The 20,877-nt window shown below is 43.2% G+C and overlaps 1 protein-coding gene across 4 annotated transcripts; it reads right to left on the bottom strand.

Moving 5' to 3' along the window:
• Window positions 1–544: 544 nt before the first annotated feature.
• Window positions 545–20,425, bottom strand: NDP (norrin cystine knot growth factor NDP). 4 transcript variants are annotated; one of them, XM_056502000.1, is made up of 5 exons: window positions 20,131–20,425; window positions 19,164–19,273; window positions 10,114–10,170; window positions 9,115–9,469; window positions 545–1,654 (listed from the first exon to the last, which is right to left on the bottom strand). In XM_056502000.1, exons 4-5 carry the CDS (start codon window positions 9,331–9,333, stop codon window positions 1,427–1,429), a joined length of 447 nt encoding a protein of 148 aa, XP_056357975.1. In that variant the 5' UTR covers window positions 9,334–9,469; window positions 10,114–10,170; window positions 19,164–19,273; window positions 20,131–20,425; the 3' UTR covers window positions 545–1,426. The 4 variants fall into 4 exon arrangements, with proteins under 4 accessions (XP_056357975.1, XP_056357967.1, XP_056357984.1 ...); XM_056501992.1 differs by having other exon boundaries at window positions 19,164–19,531; window positions 20,131–20,253; XM_056502009.1 differs by lacking the exon at window positions 19,164–19,273.
• Between the last annotated feature and the right edge of the window lie 452 nt (window positions 20,426–20,877).

A 20,877-nucleotide genomic window follows, 5' to 3' on the forward strand; every position in this document is an offset into this window, starting at 1 on the left:
AACTGTTATGTTGTTCCCTTGAAGTCACCATAGACTGTGACTGAACCTTCCAAAACCCTCATATTAATGGAGGAGGGACAGAGTTTCTCAGCAAATACCAAATACCATTTCCAAACTTTGGATCCCCTGTTGTTTTGAGATTTAGGATCTGGGGATTGTTTTGAGATTTAGGATCTGGGGGTTGCCTGTCTTTAAAAGGCAGAATGATATCTGCTTAACGGCCTAAGAACTGTAGATGAAAATAAGTCCTAGGTTTAGTCATCAATATGATGGCTCAGGTTCTGCACATCAGCAGATCTACTCAAATTAAGAAATTACTCCATCTAGTATGTGGCATTTTAATATTTGATTAGTTTTTAACTTTTGAATAATGGCTTTTGCAATAGATGTGATATGTCACATTTTTGGTCTTTTAGAAGGGAATAGTGAGTCTCATGACCTTTCCCTTCCCAAGAGTTGCCCAGCCACTGAACTCTGATGACACATGGTGCAAATAATTGTCTCAGCTAGGCTGGGTATTCCAAGCATGGCATTTCATATCCAGTTCACTTTTCAATGGTTTATTTGTAATTTCTGCTAAACCACATTTTAAGTTATCCAGCATTTGGATACTAGGTCAGTAACAGATGACCCTTGCCAACAGCACAGTTTGCTTTGAAGGCCAGTATAACTAGAAAACTAAGAATAAATTCATAGGTTAAGAGGTTGTCTGTGGGAACTGATGCCCATCCTCTGTCCAAATGTCATTTTCCAGGTTGCAGTGCTGTCATCTGGCTGACCTTCTTCTCTGTTCCCCTGCTGCCCATGGCCTATTGTAAAAGCACCTCTCCGTAGTCAGAGCTGAGTCTGAAAAAGAAGAAACTCTCAAAAATATCCTTTCAGAAAAAAAGAAAGGCTTCTTAAAAACAAGTCCTCACACTTTTGCCTTTGTCACAGCCCACACTGCAGCACCATCCAACAACCCAGGATATTTTGTGCTTCTGCTCTCAGATTCAAGCCAGTTGGTCCCGTCCTGTGCTGGGAGCGCCGGCCTGACGGGATGGTTTCTTGGGAGTCTTCCCCCACAGCAGCACCCCATTGTCCTCACTGCCATGGCCTAGGAGCTGCACTCCATTCTTGGATGGTTTCCCTCACATCAGCACTCCACTCCTGGATGGTTCCCCCACAGAAGCACTCCACTCTTGGATGGTTCCCCCACAGCAGCACCCATTGTCCTCACTGCCATGGCCTAGGATCTTCACTCCACTCTTGGATGATTTTCCTCACAGCAGCACTCCACTCCTGGATGGTTCCCCCCACATCAGCACTCCACTCCTGGATGGTTCCCCCACATCAGCACTCCACTCCTGGATGGTTTCCCTCACATCAGCACTCCACTCCTGGATGGTCCCCCCACAGCAGAGCCCCGCTGTCCCTGTGCCGGGCCCTAGGAGCTGCACTCCTCGCAGTGGCAGGAGAGGATGTAGCGGTAGGTGGCTGTGAGCCGCATGCCCCCCGAGCAGCGCAGCCTCATGGCCTTCAGCTTGGAGGTCTGGGGGCGGCAGCAGTGGCAGCTGGAGCGGAAGGGCTGCTTGAGGACGGCGCTGAAGGAAACCAGGGGCTCCGAGCGCGAGCTCTGGCTGCAGCGGCCTTCGCAGCGAGCCAGCAGCACCATCTGCCAAGGAGAACACAGCGTTAGGAGACCTGTCCCAGCACACAGCTGGCACAGCTGGCAGCACCATCTGCCAAGGAGAGCACAGCGTTAGGAGACCTGTCCCCAGCACATGGCTGGCACCAGGTGGGAGACTCCTTCCCGCCTGGTTTGGTCACTGCATCCCAGCCCCACACCCTGCTTTGCCCTGGGCTGTGTCTGAGACATTGAAGGAGATAATGTGGGTGTGATAATGTGGGTTTCCCCCTGAAATCCCTGGTGTTGGAACCCAGAAGCCTGGGAGTTTTGAACTTTCTGTGTTTTCCTGCACTGAGCCTCAAAAGAATGCTGCTTTTGACCTGAGGCCTTGGAGAAGGCTTCCAAATTTGAGTGATGGAGTTGGAATCACTGGTGTGTAGTTTGAATAGAAGTGTGTTATTTCACATGGTGAAGGGTTTGGAATTTAGGATTTTAGAATATAGTCATAGGTACTATTACTATAGGGCGTTGTCCTTTTTTTCCTTCTTGTTCCTTCTTCTTTTTAGTTTTAGGTAATAGTTTTTGGTTGGATAGAAAGTACTGCACTGTGGGTCACAGATGTTTGGTCATTGGGTCAAAAGTATAAGTAATAAAATTATTATAATGTTATATATAATTATTATAATTATAAACAATGTTAGTTTTTAATTGGACAATTAGCCTTTAAAAGACGTAACTAGCTAGATCCACCAACATTTTCTCTCTTTTAGCTTGTTAGCTAGAAGTGCTGAAGAACTCACTGCACTATAGATAACAATGAATAAACAGATGAGTCCAAACACAAAAATCCTCTCTCTCGTGCTTTCAATCTCTGACTGAAGGCAGGAAGAAAAAAGAAGATTAGTCACTAATATGTGGTGCCACTAATACCTGGCACTGACACCAAAGACTTCAGGACCCGGACTGACCTTAGGGCTCCAAATGATCACAGCCAGCCCTGCTTTCCAGACACCATGACTGCAACTGCAATGTGCTGACTCCAGATCCATGGCAGTCAAGCCCTTAAATCATCAGTCAGGCTGATTCTTTGGTTGGATATTTACCAGTGTTTTGAGTATACATACCACTGATCAGCAGAACTGGTTCTCATGTCTCAAGTTTAGATATATGAACATGTGAAGTAGAAATATAAAGAAGATGCTCAGTGCATTGCTTTAAAGAAATATGTTTCTAGCTCATTTCTTTGACAAAGATCACCTTGAACATGTATTTGCAATTATATCTGTATCTATCTATCATTGCATCAGTTGTATCTCTGTAAAATGCTCTGCATAGCATAAGGCAGTGAAAATGTAAAAGTTGAACTGGTTGCCAAACAGGAAGATTCCCTAGTGAGATTTTCAAAAACAGTGCAGCTCCAGGTTTCTTCTTCAGAGTTCAAATGTGAGCTGTGACCAGAACAAGGTAACTTGCACAACTGGAGACACGAAGGAAGGAAAGTCCATGAGCAGTCACCTTCTCTCCAACAAGCCCTTGAGCAAAGATACAGCATTAAGCACTACATAAATCTTGAAAAGGACCCTCTAAAGCTCAGCAAATGATGTGTTAGAAACAGCTGTTACCACCTTGATAACGGGTGTTGTACAAGTTTAAACTTTCATGGGGACAGAAATATTAAATCCATGTCAGCTAATTTTGCTTAACCAATATAAACTTCAATATCAGCTTATTACATCATCTCAAATAGGCAGTAAAACAGTTTTAAGTCTTTCCTATAACCAAGGCAGAGCATTACATTTTAACTACGCTACACGTATCTCATGTTTTTTTCCAGAAAATCTGAAAGAAAAACTACAGATGTGACAGCAAACACTTTACAGTGCTAAACCTTTTTAGGCTTCTTTCATTACACAAGCTCAACTGGCTGCAAATCTCTAAGTTATGCAGGCAGGTACATTGAATGTTTAATTTTCTCTTTAGTCAGAGTTGTAAGGAAAGGTAAAATAAAAGAGAGAGAATATTCCTGAAATCAAGTAGGAAATGCTGGCGTTGTCTGTGTCCACAGGAAAGGTTCTGATCATCCATTGTACAGTGCTTAAAAATTCTCTTCCAAGAGTACTTGCATGCTAAATGTTTTGCTTGAAAATGTATTAATGTATTAATACATTAACAACTACACTTCCAGTCAACAGAGGTCACAAAGAAGATGTCTTCATGAGCTGATGATCTGTGCTTGGTGCCATCTTGCTTCTTAGTTAGAGAAGGGCTTTTGTTGCTTTCTGACAAACCTGTCATCCTTTAAGATTTGTAGCATAAATTTATGGAGTCCTTCCTGTGGTAGTGCATATTCATACATAAATCAACTTCAGCTGTTTGTACTTATATGGTGGGAGGGAAACTTCAGTATATTTTGAGTCATACCTGAGCTTCAGACCTATCAGCTACACCAAGCTCCTTAATAGCAGAATCTTTAGTGAACAGAGAACATGAAAGGGACAATCACTGCAGTGCTGTCACCCCATTACTCAGATAAAGATCCACTTTTTCCCCCTTGGTAAACAAACCTCACTTCCCAGGCAGGCAGCTGGTCAAGTACCTAATTGGATACCAGCAATGCAGCTATCTAATCCTGCCTGTATTGCAAGGGAAAGGAGAATATTGGGACATTTAACCCAGTAATTCCCTTCCCAGCATCTTCACAGCTCTTGTTGGGTCCCCTGCTTTGACCAGTTCACCTCACTGTGCACTCTCTGTCACAGGCTGTTCCCAAATGTTTGGCTGAATCACAGAATCACAGAATTTACCAGATTGGAATAGACCTTGGAGATCATCAATAGATTTTAGGGGCAAAGAGCAATCCAACAGCTCTGACAACTGTTTGAAGGCTTCAAAAACAACAGAGTTGAACTCTCCTCAGGAGTGGTACAGGGGGATGTACAAAAGCCATATATTGCTTTTTGGGAGGTTAAGGGTATTATTTCTATGATTTCAGCCCAAATGTGACAGCACATTGTCGTAGGGGTGACTCCTGATGGTTGATGTTTCTGGAACTGGAAAAATCACTTTCCACAAAAAGTATTTTCTGACACTGTTACCTCAAAAATTTTTATGACACACATCTGTTCCTGTATCTGCAGGTACTTTCAGAAATGCCAATAAAAATAAAACATGCCCTCAAGAAACTGGCAGGATTAGAGAAGAATTGCCCAGAGTAATTATAGGGTAAAATTATCTGATGTGCCAATATCTCTGTTTCAATATCTTTCTCATAAACAGCTGGCTTCCTAATGCAAACCCAGCCAATATTTAGTCAATGTGCCACTAATTTCTAATTTCTAATTTCTAATTTCTAATTTCTAATTTCTAATTTAAATTTTGTAATTTATAATTATAATTTACAATTCATAATTTCTAAGCCTTGTCTTTAAAAACTTGTTTTAATCTGTGAAGACTCTAATTTTAATCTGCAATTTTGCTGGCTGCTTAGTTTTTCATAAGATTAAGGTCAGTATTTATATAATGTAGAATCACACAGTGTTGGTTTTATGCCTTGTTTTTTGGATGACAGTGTAAACTCTTGCCAATGGTGCAAACCCAAGTTCATGAAGTTGAACTTTCAGGCTAAAAAAAAAATCAAATTTCCCATTTTAATAGCTTTCTAACCTTCTGGGCTACCTAAAGTCCTAACCAAAATTTACCTTCCTCTTCATAAATCCAGAACAGCACCAGTGGATTTTGGCAGGTGTAAAAATGAGCTGGAAATAGCATGTACTTTGAAAGCCTTTTAATCAATTGCACCAGCTGCTTATTGCTTAGTGTACTATAGTGTAATAGAGATTATCACCTAAATAATTAGTAGTGCTATGATGGCATAGCACAATGATACAGTGGGTGTCTATATATAGTAAAAACATGTGGGTATTTTATAACCTGACACCTCTTGGCTCCCCTTGGCCCCTGCACATGTGGGTTTGTGCCTGTCACCTTGCAAGGCTGGATCCAGAAATACAGTGTCCTACAAGGGAGCCATAAGGGTCTATGAGCAACTAGGGAAGAATATTATTATCATTATCATTATCATTATCATTATCATTATCATTATCATTATCATTATCATTGTTATCTAAAGTCAATGGTCTCATAGGTACAAAAACGAGAAACCTGAGTCTGAGGCAATATTTGACTCTGATTATTTGCCCTGTATTCTGGAAATCCAGAAGCTGTGAACTGATTTGTTATTAAAGGTGTTTGTAGTCCTCTTTTTGCACCTTCAGCAACAAGCTGAAGCCTGAAAGCAGAAGGGCTGAGGTGCCTGAGAATAGATTTTCACACAGTTCTCGTGGCCTGGCTGCAAGCAGGCATTACTGAAAATCTCCTGAGCTACCTCAGGAGTTAATGTCTCCAAACATCTGCTAAATCTTTCTTCATCTGCTCTGTGTCTCCCTGGGCTGGATTTTTTAGTGAGAGACTGTCAGTAGTAGCACACTTCTGGCACATCTGGATGAAGCACTTGTGACAGCCAAAACTGGAATTTGGGAGGCTCTGGGAGTAGTGAGGGAACCCAGCACACTGATGGAGACCAGTGAGTCTCCATGGCAGAGGTCAGGGTAAATCCAGTATAGTCAGGAAAGGCAATATCTCATGAGTTGATACAAACATTTCCTTGAAGACAAAGGAAAACACTGCTTTTCTGGAACAAATGGCCTTCTTCCATCCCTCTTTTGTGTCTCTTTTGGATGTTTTGTTACTATAATAGATGATGTTTCCAAAGGATTTGGAAAACTGTTCTCATCGCCTGCCTGAGGCCAAAGCAAAAGGGATTTCAATGATTAAATTATATTGGCTGGATGTTTTACAAAACTGCTTCCCATGTGGGTACAATTGGCAGCCTCCACAGAGAACCACAGTGGACATAATCCTTTTTCAATCAGGACAGACAGCAAACATAATATGTCTTGCAATTTCTGAAGCCACTTTTAACTTCTGTAACTCTATGCTGCACCAAAAGGGAAAAAGTGGAGTGAGAAAGGATATCTCAGTGAAACCAGTCTATCACCCCAAAAAAGGGCAAAGGCTCTGCTTGACACTGTCAGTCCAAACTTCCACAATGGAAACTTGGTGGAAACCAGAGGTACCACAATTCCCACAGCTACTCCCACAGAACTATACTTTTTTTGTCTTGGTTACATTTTATCACCATATATATATAAACAGACATTGCATCTAGTTTTAATTAGCATGTCTAATATTTCTCTGTGTTTATATGCTCCTAGATCCAGAACAGAAGCCTTATGTCTACCAGAATTATTCAGATTCCCCAAGACCTTAAAACCAAAACCAAACCAAACCAATAACAAAGCAAAAAACCAACCAAACAAAACGAAAAGAAAACAAAAAATTACCAAACCCCCTCCCCAGAAAAATAAAAAAAAATCTCAAACAACATAGAAGAACTTGAAATAAGAGAGTTTTCTAGGAAATATTTCACTGTGTATGGAAACTGTTTTCATTTTCCACTTCATGAGAAAGCCCATACAATTCACAGCATTTTTATAGAAGTGTTCTTGAAACTGTGGTGGAATTTGGGAAGCCAAAATACGTAATAATACATTCAAATATTATTTCCATTAAAGGCTTGATGTGAAAAGAATCACTGACTTTTGCAGCCAGAATTGCTAATGTTTATGTCAACAGCTTTTTTCCTCAAAACTCAGTTGTGAAATTATATGGTTTTCATTACATCTTCTGTTTTCTTTTCCATTAGTCCCAGTCCTAAAGACCTGATTGCTTCTCTACTTTACTCTGTCATTGGGGATGCTAAAAAAGTGAATTGTCGACAGGTTCTCTTCCTTCCTTCCTGGAATCCTTCCTCATTTTAGATCTAACAGGAGACCAGAAAAGTGCAGAGAAGGGAGGACTGCTGGCACACAGACACCTGTAAATGAAAACCACCCACACACCTACACTTTGTCACTTTTGCCTCTTGCTGAAGTCAACTGCAATAAAATCAATATTGCACAAAGAGATGCCCCTCTGCAGTTCTCTCAGTTAATGCTATGTCTCCCAGATGGTAGGGAGTTCTGGTCCAGCCTAAAGCCAAATAAAAAGATCTCTCCTGAATCTCAAGTAATGCATGATTTTACTGTTTGGATTCAGAAGAAGTAGGGCAAAAGTCTCTGGGCTCCCACTGCTGTGAATCAGGCATGGTTATACAAAACAGGCAGACAGCACTGCTGAGAGGGCAGTGAAAGGCAGCCCAGAGCAGAGCAGGCTCCCTGTGCCCAGTTTTGAGGCTGTCAGCCCCTCTCTGCTGAGCAGGCACAGCATGAGCCTGGCTGCAGAGGCTTGGCCAGGTCAGCAGCTGTCCTGGTGCACAGAGCACCCAGCAGGTCTTATTTTCTGTGGACACTTCTCTCTATGCTGTGTTTTAGTTTTTGTGATCTGCAGCTGCCTGTGGTGTTCCCTCAGCCCTGCACTGATTACTGGAAGCAAGGCATTCCTTCTGCACACGAAGGCATCTGGGGGTGTCTGCAGCCAGCACTGCATCCCCCTCAACTCTGCATCCCCTCTCCTTGTAAATTCTCCCAGGATCCCTGCTGCTGGGCTTTGCCACCAGGCAGGCACCCCTCTTGTGATAAACCCTGTCACACACTGGCCTCCCATCCCTCTCTTACCCAACACAGGGCTGGCAAAAGCACTGGAGCTGGCAATAGTTCCTCTCCTTAATCCTGGGATGTGAGTGCCTGAGGCAGAGCCCCTTCCCATGGGACAGAGGAATGGCCCAGTCATCTGAATGTACAGACTGTGTTAACTCAGACAGAACAAATTAGGACAAGAAAAAACGGACCAACAAGGATTTTCCCATTGTTTCTCCCAGTTCTTTTTCTCCACACAATGAAATAAATGGCCGTAGGCTACATGCACAGGCTGCTAAACCATTTTGACACAAAACATTTCAGGCTTGAAATCCCAAATGAAAGTCAATCTTGTATTTCTGTCTGCTGCTAAGCCCTACAGTTACCATCCAAGTGTCATTCTGCATGAAAATAAAGGCTTTGAAAAGGGTGTGGGCAAGGAGAAAATTAGCAATGTTCTTCACAACCTTTTTTTAATTACCATTTTATAAGTTCTTTAGCTCAGTAGATGTGCTACTATCACTGTAATTATGAACTTGTTCCAGATTAAACATTCACTTGAAGAATGGGGTGATCTAAACTTCCAAACTAGCTCATCTCCTGTGACCATCAGCTGAGATCCCAAACCAGCTCCTTTGAATCTTGTAACTTGCTGCGTGTAAACTTGTGAATTGTGAATTTCTCCCTTTGAAAAGGTGAAAAGCGAGTCAAGAGCCTTTATCTCCAGTCCCAGTCCTTACGTACACACAAGATATCTTCACATCTGCGTGTGGTCAATAGGAATTTACACTGAGAAAATCACCCAGAGGGGCTCATTTTACCAACTCCTCCTTGCAGGATCGTGCTGTGAGAGGTGAGGGGGGGCCTTACCTTGGAGCTGCACTTGTACAGGGGGTGGCTGATGGAATCCACGTAGTGGTGCCTCATGCAGCGGCTGGGGTCCGAGTCCATCAGGAAGGACCCGTCTGTTTTACTGTCCGTGTCTCCCACCATCACCAGCAGCGACAGCATGGAAATCGAAGCTGCGAGTACATGATTTCCCATCGTCGAGGAACTTCTCGCTGGTAACAGCAGAGGGAGGTAGAGCATCAAAAACCTTCCAAATTCTGGAAGCCAGTTCCTTTCCAGGATGGTGAAAAGTCTGGTTTATGTGTCTGGGCTGTCATTCTTCTTCTCAAGCTGGAGTCTGATGAACTTGTAATCCATCGAAGAATCTCCTGCACAGCTGGAATAAAAGCAACATAAATCACAATCCTGAGAAAAAGGACCTCTGGAGAAAATAGACATAAATAATATTAAGGCACTCAGGACATTTGCTAGCCAAAATACCTACTCAGAGTGAGCATCATTCCCACAGTACATAGGGAATATGTCCTTAAGGAAGGAGATGTCAAGGCCTTGTTATTTTTAGCATTGTTCTCTCATTTCAGGGAGAACCTTTTGACTTTTAACATCACAAGTGATGCAATGCCATTCTTTTCCACTTGGTGATGACCCTATAGTGTTCCCCTCAAAACTGGTGATTAGTGATACATCAGAAATTTTTGCAAATCGAAATCTGTGTCCACTCAAAGAGTCCAAGAGGGGCAAAGCTTGGCTGCTTTCTGCATGACAGATGGGAATGCCTGGCCTAGGCAGCACATGGGAAGGCTGGAGGCAGGCTGAGCTGTGGCTCTGGCCATACCCTGCAGGGACAAGGGACACCCCCAGGGTGGAGGGATGCTGAAAGTCTGAGCCAAGGCATGAGCCAAGTTGAGAATTGCTGAGCCCCAACCTGCACTGCATGAGGAGATACCCGGGCCCCTGGCTGCCCTGCCCTCTGAGCACCAAACCCCCATGCACACACATGGACAGGCTCTCCTTGCTTACTTGTCAGGCAGCACTTGCTCCGTGTCAGTCTCCTCTCTGCTAATTGAAGGGCAGCATCTGAAAAATACATTGATTATTACATAACATCCCAGTACTGTCCCAGCTATCAGCTGGGAAAAAATGTGTTCAGATGGAGACATATGGCTATCTAACCAGCACCTGGATTTCTGGTTCATGTTGGAGATCACAAGATTCCCCAGGAATCAGGTACAGGACAGCCCCTGAAATGTGCCCAGAGCTTTGTGCCAGGGGAAGGAGAATATCTCCATCAGCTGCTTCTTCACAATCCCTTGATCCTTGTCACAAAGCCCTTAGTCACAACTGGGTGATTAATTTCACTTTCACTACAAACAGATATAACTTGAAAGAGCTGTGAATTATCCATCTAAACACAGCCCACCGGAGGATAGTCAAAGGATATTCATCAGTACAGCTAAAAGTGCAAAGACTTTCTGAAGAAACTTAAGATAAAACAGTTCCCTACTCACAAAGAAAAACTCCCAGAGCCTCTTGGGTATTTAAAGAGCTGATGTGTGCCTTTATTGCCTTATACAAGCTTCTTTCAAAACTGCTTTCTGGTTTGCTGGCAGTTCTCTAAACCGGCTGATACTCGTCTCCCAGTCAGCCTCCCCACCAGAGTGCTCGATGATTTGCATATTGCTTTACAGCCTCCTCCAGCACTTCTGTGAGAGGAGTGCCTAGCAGTGACAAACACTTCCAGAGTTCATCCAAGCTGGGATGGCGCTGATGTGACATCCAAAGTCTCATGCTGGGAACAAATGTTATTAGGGATGCTCTGTGTGTTAGACAGACAAAGATGCTCTGTGTATTCGATGTTTTTGTTGTTGTTGTTTCAGGCTATTATCCATGTGCTTAAGTAGGAAAGAAAAAATTATGTGACTGTGGATTTAAATGACAGAGTGACATATGACCTGGTATATTTTTCTCAGCAAATGGGGCATTAAAAACCTACCATGTCTATGAAGTATAAAGAACTTTAACAAACAACACCAAATGCTTAGGATCTCAGACACATTTATGCACAGCCTCATTCATGTCAATAAATATCCCTCCAAACATTTTAGCAGCATAGGAGAGAAATCTCTCAGTCATGGGAGCTGGGACAGACTCCCTCCCCGAAGTGAACTCTGCTACTCCAGTTCATGCAGATGATGCCCAAGGATTAGCTAACAGGAGGACGGATGCACTATTATTTTCTCCATGTTTAACCTTTTACCTACATTCCTATTCTTTTTTTATAAAGAGGCTGACCAAAACATGCTGCTTGGCAAGGTCTCCCTCCAACATAGTTAATCATTATTACACACCCAGTAATTCCTTCTCTGTCCAAATAAATTTACTTGATATTAGACGGTCTCATTTCATGTGATATTACACCCAGGGATCCCCATTTCCCATTCTCTCTGTCCCACTGTTAATTCTGTGCTTCAATATCTTCCCATGGTTTTGATCAGTATGATTTAATGCAGTGAGAGAAATCTGAAGTCCTGGCTCAGTTTTCAAAGGCTTATCTCCCTAGTTTTCTTCAGGAAATAATTGGATGACACAGAGTCTGCCTCATGAAAACACTCTGAGAAAGCTGGAAAGACACAGGGAAAAGTGTGAGAAAAGGAACATGGCTGTACCTTCTTCAGGACAAGCATAGGACAAAAAGTATTAACACTTCCACAACCTTTTAAAGTCACCCTCAGTAACAAAGAAATGTAGCAGGTTTTGGTAACAATACTTTAAAGAAGTATAAAGTATCACATATTTATAAGAAAAAAGAGAGAAAACCATTGTAAATATGATCCATCTCTTGTGAAATAATTGGATACAGTTGTTTATGGACATACTGATAAAATGCGTAAATGTATCTCCTGACATACCTATGAGAAGTATGCACATACATTTTCCAAGTATATATGCTATATATATATATATAACATATATAGAAGAAAAAATCTTACAGGGATGTTTAAACACATGGAAGTTAGGGTGTAGATTTTTGATTCTGTATAAAAAGGTCAAAGTATTTTCACTCACATTACCATGATGAGGTATGTTGACATGACATTTTCCATTTCCAGCTGATATTGTGCAATGTCACTTCACTTGAACTTAGCATTATTATTATTATTATTTTTATTTTTAAAATTGCATGCCTTTTGAAATGCTGTCTGAAATGATAAAATCCTAGATAGCACATGCTATCAAGATTGGCATAAGTAGTTTCCAGTCTATACTTCTGTCCAAAACACAGAAGCAAGTACAATTGTGATCATAAATCATCATTACAATGACATTTTGTTTCATTTGGAAAAGACAGTTTTTTATTAAAAGCAACAATTTCACAGAGAATTTTTTTTCTTCTATTTCAGCTTTTTTCCTCACTTTCTTTTCATGCAAAAACTCTGGTAGACAAATCACCTGCCAAGCTAACAAAAAGGAAGCCTAAACCCTCCCTCTTTACAGCATCCTGTAAAGAAAAAGATGCAAACATGACTTCATACCCTTAGGCTGAAAATTTGCTACAAAAATATATGGCCTAACAGTGGATGAAAATCACTGCTCCACATTTTTTTCCAGAATTCACTGAGATATGGGAAGTACATTTTGTTAGCAGTGGCTTAGTTTCCTTTCCATATAACTAGTTTCCAAGATTTCATAGAGACATAACATATTAAAGCTTGTCACAGCTGTTACCTAAAACTGCTACAGCTGTTAACCTAAAAACTTGAGGGAAAAATAGAAGACATCCCACAGAAAAACCATATTAACATACAGCTAAGACTGTATTGCATATGGACATAGGCTCAAAGTTAGGGTTATTTTTCCAACTCCACATTCTTATTAACTGCTTTCTGAATAATAAAGATTTCTTATCATAGTTTTAATATCACTTAGAGAGTGGTGAAGGCTAAGGTTTTGTTTTGTTTTAAGGACAGAAGAACATTCCATCATCTGGAATTATTTAGCCAGTCACTTTGTGAGAACGTAAACAGAAATTCCCTTTTTGCTATGTATCTTGGAAAAAATAAAAAGCTGAGCAATTCTCCAAAGGTCTATTGGATCTGCACACTTTTACCCTGGGAGGTAGGAAGGGAGCAGTGGAAAAGCTCATTTGTGCTGTTCTTCTTCTAGTTAGTTCTTCCCTAAGCCCCCCATATTAGGCATGCATGTATGTTCAGCTTGGCCTTCATTTGCTGGGCATTTTCTATGTTTGAAACTCTGCTTGAAGATGAGGGCACCATTTAAGTCACTCAATGCTTTTTGTGTTTTGGAGGCTGCCAAAACCCCATTGAAGCAGTGGTGTGTGTATATAACTTAAGCCTGGCCTTGCATGCTGTGCATATTTAGTAAACACAATTACTTGGATCCTACCATGTGGTTCCCTCAATCTGAATTTGTTATGTAAACAGAAGAGTTGCAAGACTGCTCAGTTTCTCCAAACTCCAGACTTAAAAATGTATAGCCATGTATATGTATATATATGTGTGTGGGTCAATTCACTGCTGCTGCTCTGACCAAAAAAAAAGCCACAAAGTTCTTCATGAGACAAAAATGGATTTCTCAAGAACTTGATCGAGTTTGGAAAAGTTTTTGTTTTCTAGGAAGATGGGAATTTGGGGGCTTCACTCTCCAGGATCTGGATCGGAGTGGAAACAACTGTGATGGGCAAATTATTCAGTCAGGCTCCAGTTAAATTCTCCACTGCCATGACAAAGGCAGAATGGTCTGTTCCCAAAAGATCCTTCAGCACCCACAGCACTGGGGTGGCTTCCAGCCCACACAGCCATCCACACCATGTCTGGGAACAGCTTGGGAATCACTGAGAGCTGTGGGACTGAAGCAATCTGAGCCATTCCAGAGAACAGTTCATGGAGTAGGAGAGGCAACCCCAGATGGGATGCTGTGTCCCACACTGCTCTCTGCAGAACCACCTCAGAGCCTTTGCCAGTTCCAGTATAACTTTTAGCTCTGTAAATAAATGCAGTCATCTTTTTATCTAGCTATTTTACTGTGGCCATTTCTGTGCCAGCAGTGAAGGAGCTGGCCTCCTGTGTATGCTATCAAAAATCCTCACTTCACTCTGCAGCTGCCTGTCAGAACACCTGACAGAGCCACTGAGTGACCACATGGCAGCCAGGCAGCAGCAGGTGAACACAGGCAGCCCCAGGTGTCTGAGAAATGTCTCTACACAACATTTGAGCAGGTTTCTTCCCATCCTAAGGCAAGGCAAATACCAAACCAAATATTTTGAGTGAGACCCTTACAGGTCTAAATAAGTGAATGCTCCCCCAAGGTCTTCTTGTTCTTGAGAGGGTTTGCTTGACTGGCACCCAGCTGATTTGGAACTTGTCCCTCTCCATGCCAAGGGAAATGTCTCCATCCATGGTCCAGGAGCTTCATCCACCCATTACACAGCAGGGCAGTGTGAGCCTGCATGGGGGTACACAAACAGCACACACTCCTGGACAGAGCTGGCAGCAGCTGGTGGGCAAGAGGAAAGGGGAAGGAAAAAGGCAGTAAGAAGGAAAACAGGCTCAAAAGTAGGAAATTCAAGCTTCTTCATCTGGTTGTCCATGCTAGAGGAGTCCATCTTCTGGTCCTACTAAGGTTATGCTGAGAGAAACTCCTGGAAAGCATTTTTTACTGGGAGACTTCCTTAAGTCTGTTAATATTTCAGGAGATTAATGCCTGTGACTGTAAGCAGACTGAAAAAGAAAAAATAGGAAGACCATGGCATTGAAGCAATTGCAGCAAACATAATGGGAGCACCCTGGGAGCCCCAGCACACGTGGGGTGAGCACACATGGGGCTGATTCCCTGGGCTTGTTCAAGGCTCCAAAAGTGTTCCTGCCGTGGGGACCCAGTGCATGAGGTGGAACAAATCCAGCTGAATGGCACTTGAGCTGTCTGAGCTTCCCTCTGCTTTTGAAGTTCCCAAGAATATTTCCAGCATTTCAGGTAGTAGGAGAGGGGGAGCAGGAGGTGCCTTCCTGCTCAGTGGTTGGAATAACAAACTCCAGTGGGCACAGCGGGCTGGCACCCGGCCAGCAGACAGGCACAGGCCAACACGGAGAAAAGGGTTTAATACACTGGCAAAGAGTAACTGCAGGGGGACAAAAGACTGCTTGTATTTTTATTCTTTCCTTTTCCTGCTTCCAGGAAGCTTTAAATAGATTGATTAGGGGCATGCATGGGATATCTCTCTAATGAGGGAGTAGAGCCTTTTAATGGTGAGGTGATGCCAGCCTTGGATTCTTTCTTTATTCTTGTGTCTCTCTGAATATCAGAGTAGTCATGGTCTCGAGTCTCAGACAGCAGAGGAATACAATTTTCCACTTGGTCATCCATCCAGAGGGTGCTGGATGGGATTAGTCCTTGGTGAAGCACCAGGTGCAGGGCAGGGCAGTCTAGGGCTGCCCATCCCTCTCAGAAGGCAAACCAGCAAGGGTGGCTGCTGGCTACAGTGCAAGTGTTCCCAGCCAAGCATTAGCTATAGGATTTGCTTCAGTAATTACCTCTACTTCAGTCTTATGACCCAACATGAGGCAAAATTACTCTTGGCCAAATTACAAGTCTCTGAGAGGTCTAGGGCATTCAGGCATGTGTCCTCTACCTGTTGGAGTGTGTTACAAGCAGGTGGGCAGCTTTTGTTCTCTGTCTTTTGCACATTTTCCAGCCAACTCAAAGGCCTGAAATTATCAATAGATGCAGGAGTATGGAATAAAAGCCATACCATGGAATGGGTCTTTTTATTCTTTAACACTAAGCAAACACATCCCTGCCACTGGGGCCAGCAGAGAGTGTTACACATGCCGGAGACAGCACATGATTGAAGGGGATGTTCCCTCTCTTCTGACCCCAGGGCCAAAATCCTTTCCTCTTTTATACACAGGCAACATTCAGACCACCATCCATATACCTCATCCTCTGATAATTAGGGAACCTAAATATTTGGCTCATGGTAACAATTCTGTGTCTTCTAACAAGGGAGCAGAGTTCCCCCAAGTCCCACTCGCTTTGAGCCGTGCTGCTATGACAGCAATGTGATTGTCACTGCCATGGTATGCTTAACCTTTGCCAAACCAGAGCTGAGGCATTAACTCAGATCCTCAACCCACATGTCTTAAAGGGCAACATAACCTGTGCTGCCTCAGCCCAACACAGTCTGCAGCTCAGCAATAACAAGCATGAAAATGTGACAAGCATGAGCCGTAAAAATGATTGATGCAACTAGAAAAATAACAAAGAGAAGCTGAAAAATAGCAATGAGGAGGAGGAATTCCTGGGACCTGTGTCTCCATGGCACCAGCAGCCCTCTACTCTCACACCAGCATAGAGGCTATACTTGCCTGTAGAAGAAAGGATCTCCATGCCACACAATGAAATTCCAGCAAACAGGACAAGGACTGATGGTGTCTGGAAGTAGTAGTGCCTCTGCTACCCAGATAATAGTTTGAATTAGATTATGTGAGAAAAGGAGGAATTTATAGACGACCAGCTGCTCAAAGGCTTACTACAACCTTGCTTTTATTGTTCTGCTAAGTTAGAGGTGGGGCATCAGAGGGATTCCTAACATACCACTACTGAGAAATTTTAATATGTTCCACACTGACACATATAAAAAAGAAATAACAGCTGATCACAGCTAGCAGAGACTGCAACATCTCTTCATGTGCATGCACAGAAGTGTGGTCAAAGCGGGGTGCTCTTGGCTCAGACACCTGTGCTAACCTGACCCAACTAAACCTTCCTCCTGCCATTGAGCTGAGTTTCAGCAAAAGGACTGTAAATGTGAAGTCAGGCAGCAGAAAAAAAGGTGATTTGGACATGGCTATTCACCCCATCCTGAGATACCAGGACACAGAGAAGGGCAGGGAAGCTGAGAGGCAGAACTCTTAACACTGATGAAAAGAAACACGTGTTTACACAACCGGCAATGATCCGAGGGAACAAGATATCACAGAGGGCAAAAGTTTAGCTGGGCTCAGCCAAAGGACCTGCTGTCTAGGGGGGGTTACAGTCACAGGGGTTTCATTTCAGAAGAGTTTTTGGAAGGGTTATAAACCCTCAGGAGAGTTCAGTGGATGGGGTTAGGAGAAAATCCTTTGCCCCTGCAAGTTACCCCATAGCTGCTTCCACAGGGTCTTTGTGTCTTTCTTTGATGTGGCCACTTCCAGAGGTGGATTCCTCAAATAACAGGGGGCTACAGTCTCATGTAGCAAAACCTTCCTAGAACTCACAGGGACAAGTCTCTTCTCATACTCAGAAGGAGTATGAGATTAAGAAATTTGTAATACTTATAATACAACTATCAAATATTTAATATAATTTTAATTACAATAGTGATTGGGAGGTGGGGAGGGGGAAAGAGAGGATTTTATTATCTTTCAGTAAAACAAATAATCCACCAGACAAGCTGCAAAAATTACTATCTCAGTGGTTTCATGCAAGATTTGCCATAGATAGTCAATTCTCTCCAAGTTCCAAGGACAACCTTGAGCACTTCCTGGTGCATCTGAGAGCAGACAAGCCAAGAAAGGAACAAAGTCAGCCCCAGGAGAAATGGGGAATGAAGGCAACCAGAGGAGGACTCCCTGTCAAATGAGCCACAGCAGGCATCAGTGTGAGTTCCCAAGGAGGTGGCTTGTTTCCCTCCCACCTGGGCAAGAGAGATTGCAGTCCCGGCCAGCCAAAAGGGCAAGAATATGCAAATGCTACCACAAGCCTCAAAGGTGAGTGAGGGATGGTTCCAGTGGGGCAGATGGCTTTTGTGGAAATCTGCCATGCCTGAGCAGCTACCTGGGGTACTACAAACTGTACCCAAGACTGTCCATAACAAATACCCTGCTCTGCAAAGGCCAGTCATCAGCACACATTAATCTGATCCAAACCAGGCACTGCACAAACCCAGGAAACCTACATGGGACATCTTCAGGTAGAGAAATGAGCCTGTAACTAATCACCAGCACCTCCTAATTATACTCTGCTCTTAAATCAAACTGCATTTTACTTTGCAAGCTTGAAATACCTATTCATTCCACATTTGTTTTTAACTGGAAAATCTTAAAGCAGCGTTTTACAATACAAAATAAGATTGCACTAGCAGCAAGAGCATATCAATGTACTCATAAGGTCACATTGGGAGCCCCTGATTCAAACTGGTATGTAATTACTCACCAAATAGTTCTATTTAGGTCCAGGAAATTATTCATGTGTATAACTACTCACAAATATGAGTAAGGTCCCACAGCAAGAGCAAAAGTAAGCATTATCAGTAATTCAAAAGGAAGGGGAAAAAATAATAGGTACAGGTCCTAAAATGTAGATATTCTTATATTCTTTTGAGGGACAAATAACAGCACTGTGATTATTGCAGCCACACTTATTGCCATACCAGGCAGCTGGGCTGCTTCTATTAGGAAAAACTTTGCAATGAAGTATTGATTTCAAGTGAGTTTGTCCCTGCTGTTGGTTTTAAATAATCATTTGCCTTCAAGCGAGTTTGTCCTATCACTGGTTTTAAAAAACCTTTTGCCAGTCCTTTTTCAACAGGCAGAGTTTCTTTCTCTCAGCCACAGTTATAAAGCTTTAGGAACTGTAAGTAACATATAGGAATAGGAAACAGAATATAGGAAATATAACATATAGGAAATATAGTATATAGGAAATACATTTTTCATCTCTAAAGAGCTGCAGAAACCCTGACTTACTTGCCCTGCCACCTCTCCCAGGCAGAAATACACAGGATGTGCTCTGGGGAGATTATGAGAGAAATTTCAGTGAACTTGCAGGGTGGGATAAATCTGCCTGGCAGCCCCATGACAGTCAGTGCACACACACACACACACACACACACACAAACACAGACACATCCCATCTTGCAAATCCAGATTTGTCACAAGAAAATCGCGCACCCCCCCCGCCCCAGCACACACTGTGTGTGACACTGCAGCAGTCCTGAGATTGGTTTTCTTTGTTACTCTGTTCTGTGCTGCTGGACCCATTAGCTTGAGCTTTTATGGGATGAATTCACTCACCTGGATCCCAGCAGGAGCCGGGCTCTGTTCTCAGCTGCTGTCCCGGGGCAGGGTCCGCTCCTTACGCTGCACTGACACTTGGTCCCCGGGCTCACAGCTGAGAAATTCTCCTTGCAGAGAAGCAGAGAACAGTCATGCTGGTGCCTCTGGCGCTGACACACAGGGAAATGATCAGCGGGGAAGGCAGGAGAGCCTCCCTCTTCCTTCGGCGGGCGGTCCGGGGTCGTGCAGCATCCTCCGCTGGCAGCTCCGAGCGCAGCCGGGCACCGCAGCGGAGCCAGCACGGGCTTTCCTCCCGGCTCAGAGCCGATCAAGAGCGTGTTAAACCTGCCCCATCCACAGCCACGCTGTCCGCTCCGTCGGAAAGCCTTGCGGAAGTTTGGATAAATAACAAAGTGCGAATTGTGAGCGCTGCCGCGGAGCGTGAGACACAAAGCTAGGAATAAATATTGCCTGTTGTTTCAAGTTATTCGGAGAGCTCCAGCAGATGACTGGCAAGAGAACAGCAGGCGTAAGCAGTGATAAAAGTAAACAGCCCAACTTTAAAGTAGCAGGCTTGCCCGTGTTCATTTGTTGTAGTGGGACAAAGGGGGTGCTGGCGGTACCAGCGCTCTCTGCGTGAATTCAGGGCAGCCCAGAATGTCCATTCACTCCAAAGCCACAGCTATGGCCAGCACAGAGCTGCACACTGGGGCTCAGCAAGCTCACAGGAATAGGTGTTTAACCAAGCTGCTCAGAAGCAGCCTGGGCCACCTATTTGACCACATACAGCAACCTTCAGACAGGAGATAAGGAAACGAGGATAAAGAGACACAGGGACTAGAGCTGGGTTGATTCCATTTAAACATAGTTTAATTTTTAAAATGGTACAAGGAGAACATGTCTTGGTCAGATAAAGAGATTAAGCACTCAGTTTAAGCCCATGTAATACTCAAAATCTGTAGGAATCTCTTATTTGCATGCTTACCTTTGGAAAATGCACCACTCCCTCCTTCCCTTGAACCCTTCGGAGAGCTAAAGGAGGTCCTGTTACTTCCAAATGCTTTTGTTCTTCTGTCCCTCCGTCACATGGCTTGCCTTTTATATTTGCAACACACAAAAGTTAGGGCTGTTGTTTAAGAGAGAGAGGGAGAGAGAGGGAGAGAGGGGGAATGTCAAATGGAAAAGTGCCATTGCAGTCATATATCAATCAGGGCAGCAGCAGCAGCAGCTCACTGGCAAATGGGAATTCCACAGAAATGTGAAGCTCTTGTTATCTGAGAAATCACAAAACACCACCAGCCAAGCTCCCCTCTGCTGGGACTTCTTATTATTGGCAAGCCAGGAAATAGAAGGAAATGTAGGCGCTTTTTTATTGCTGTTATTGTTTCAGATCTGGAGATAAGGACACTGTGGCATGTGTAAGCCAGTGGAATATAAATCCTGAATCAAATTCCTTCCTAAATAAATGCACCATGTGCAAGATAAAGCAAACTACTGAAGCAAGGTAGTGCAGCTAAGTGAAGAATCTGACAGTAATGATTTAAAGAATTTGATAACTGCACTTGGAAAATATCCATAGAAAACTACCTGCTCCCTGGATTACTCATTAATCTCTCTCTCTCTTTTTTTATTTTTTTTTTCTGACCAGTTTTTCTTAGGCTTTTTAAAACTGTGATTGATCTCAGATATCTTTAATTCAAGCTGTGCTGCTTGACTACAATTGGTCAACTAA

Source organism: Oenanthe melanoleuca, chromosome 1 (genome assembly GCF_029582105.1).
Source record: "Oenanthe melanoleuca isolate GR-GAL-2019-014 chromosome 1, OMel1.0, whole genome shotgun sequence".
Classification (NCBI taxonomy): domain Eukaryota; kingdom Metazoa; phylum Chordata; class Aves; order Passeriformes; family Muscicapidae; genus Oenanthe; species Oenanthe melanoleuca.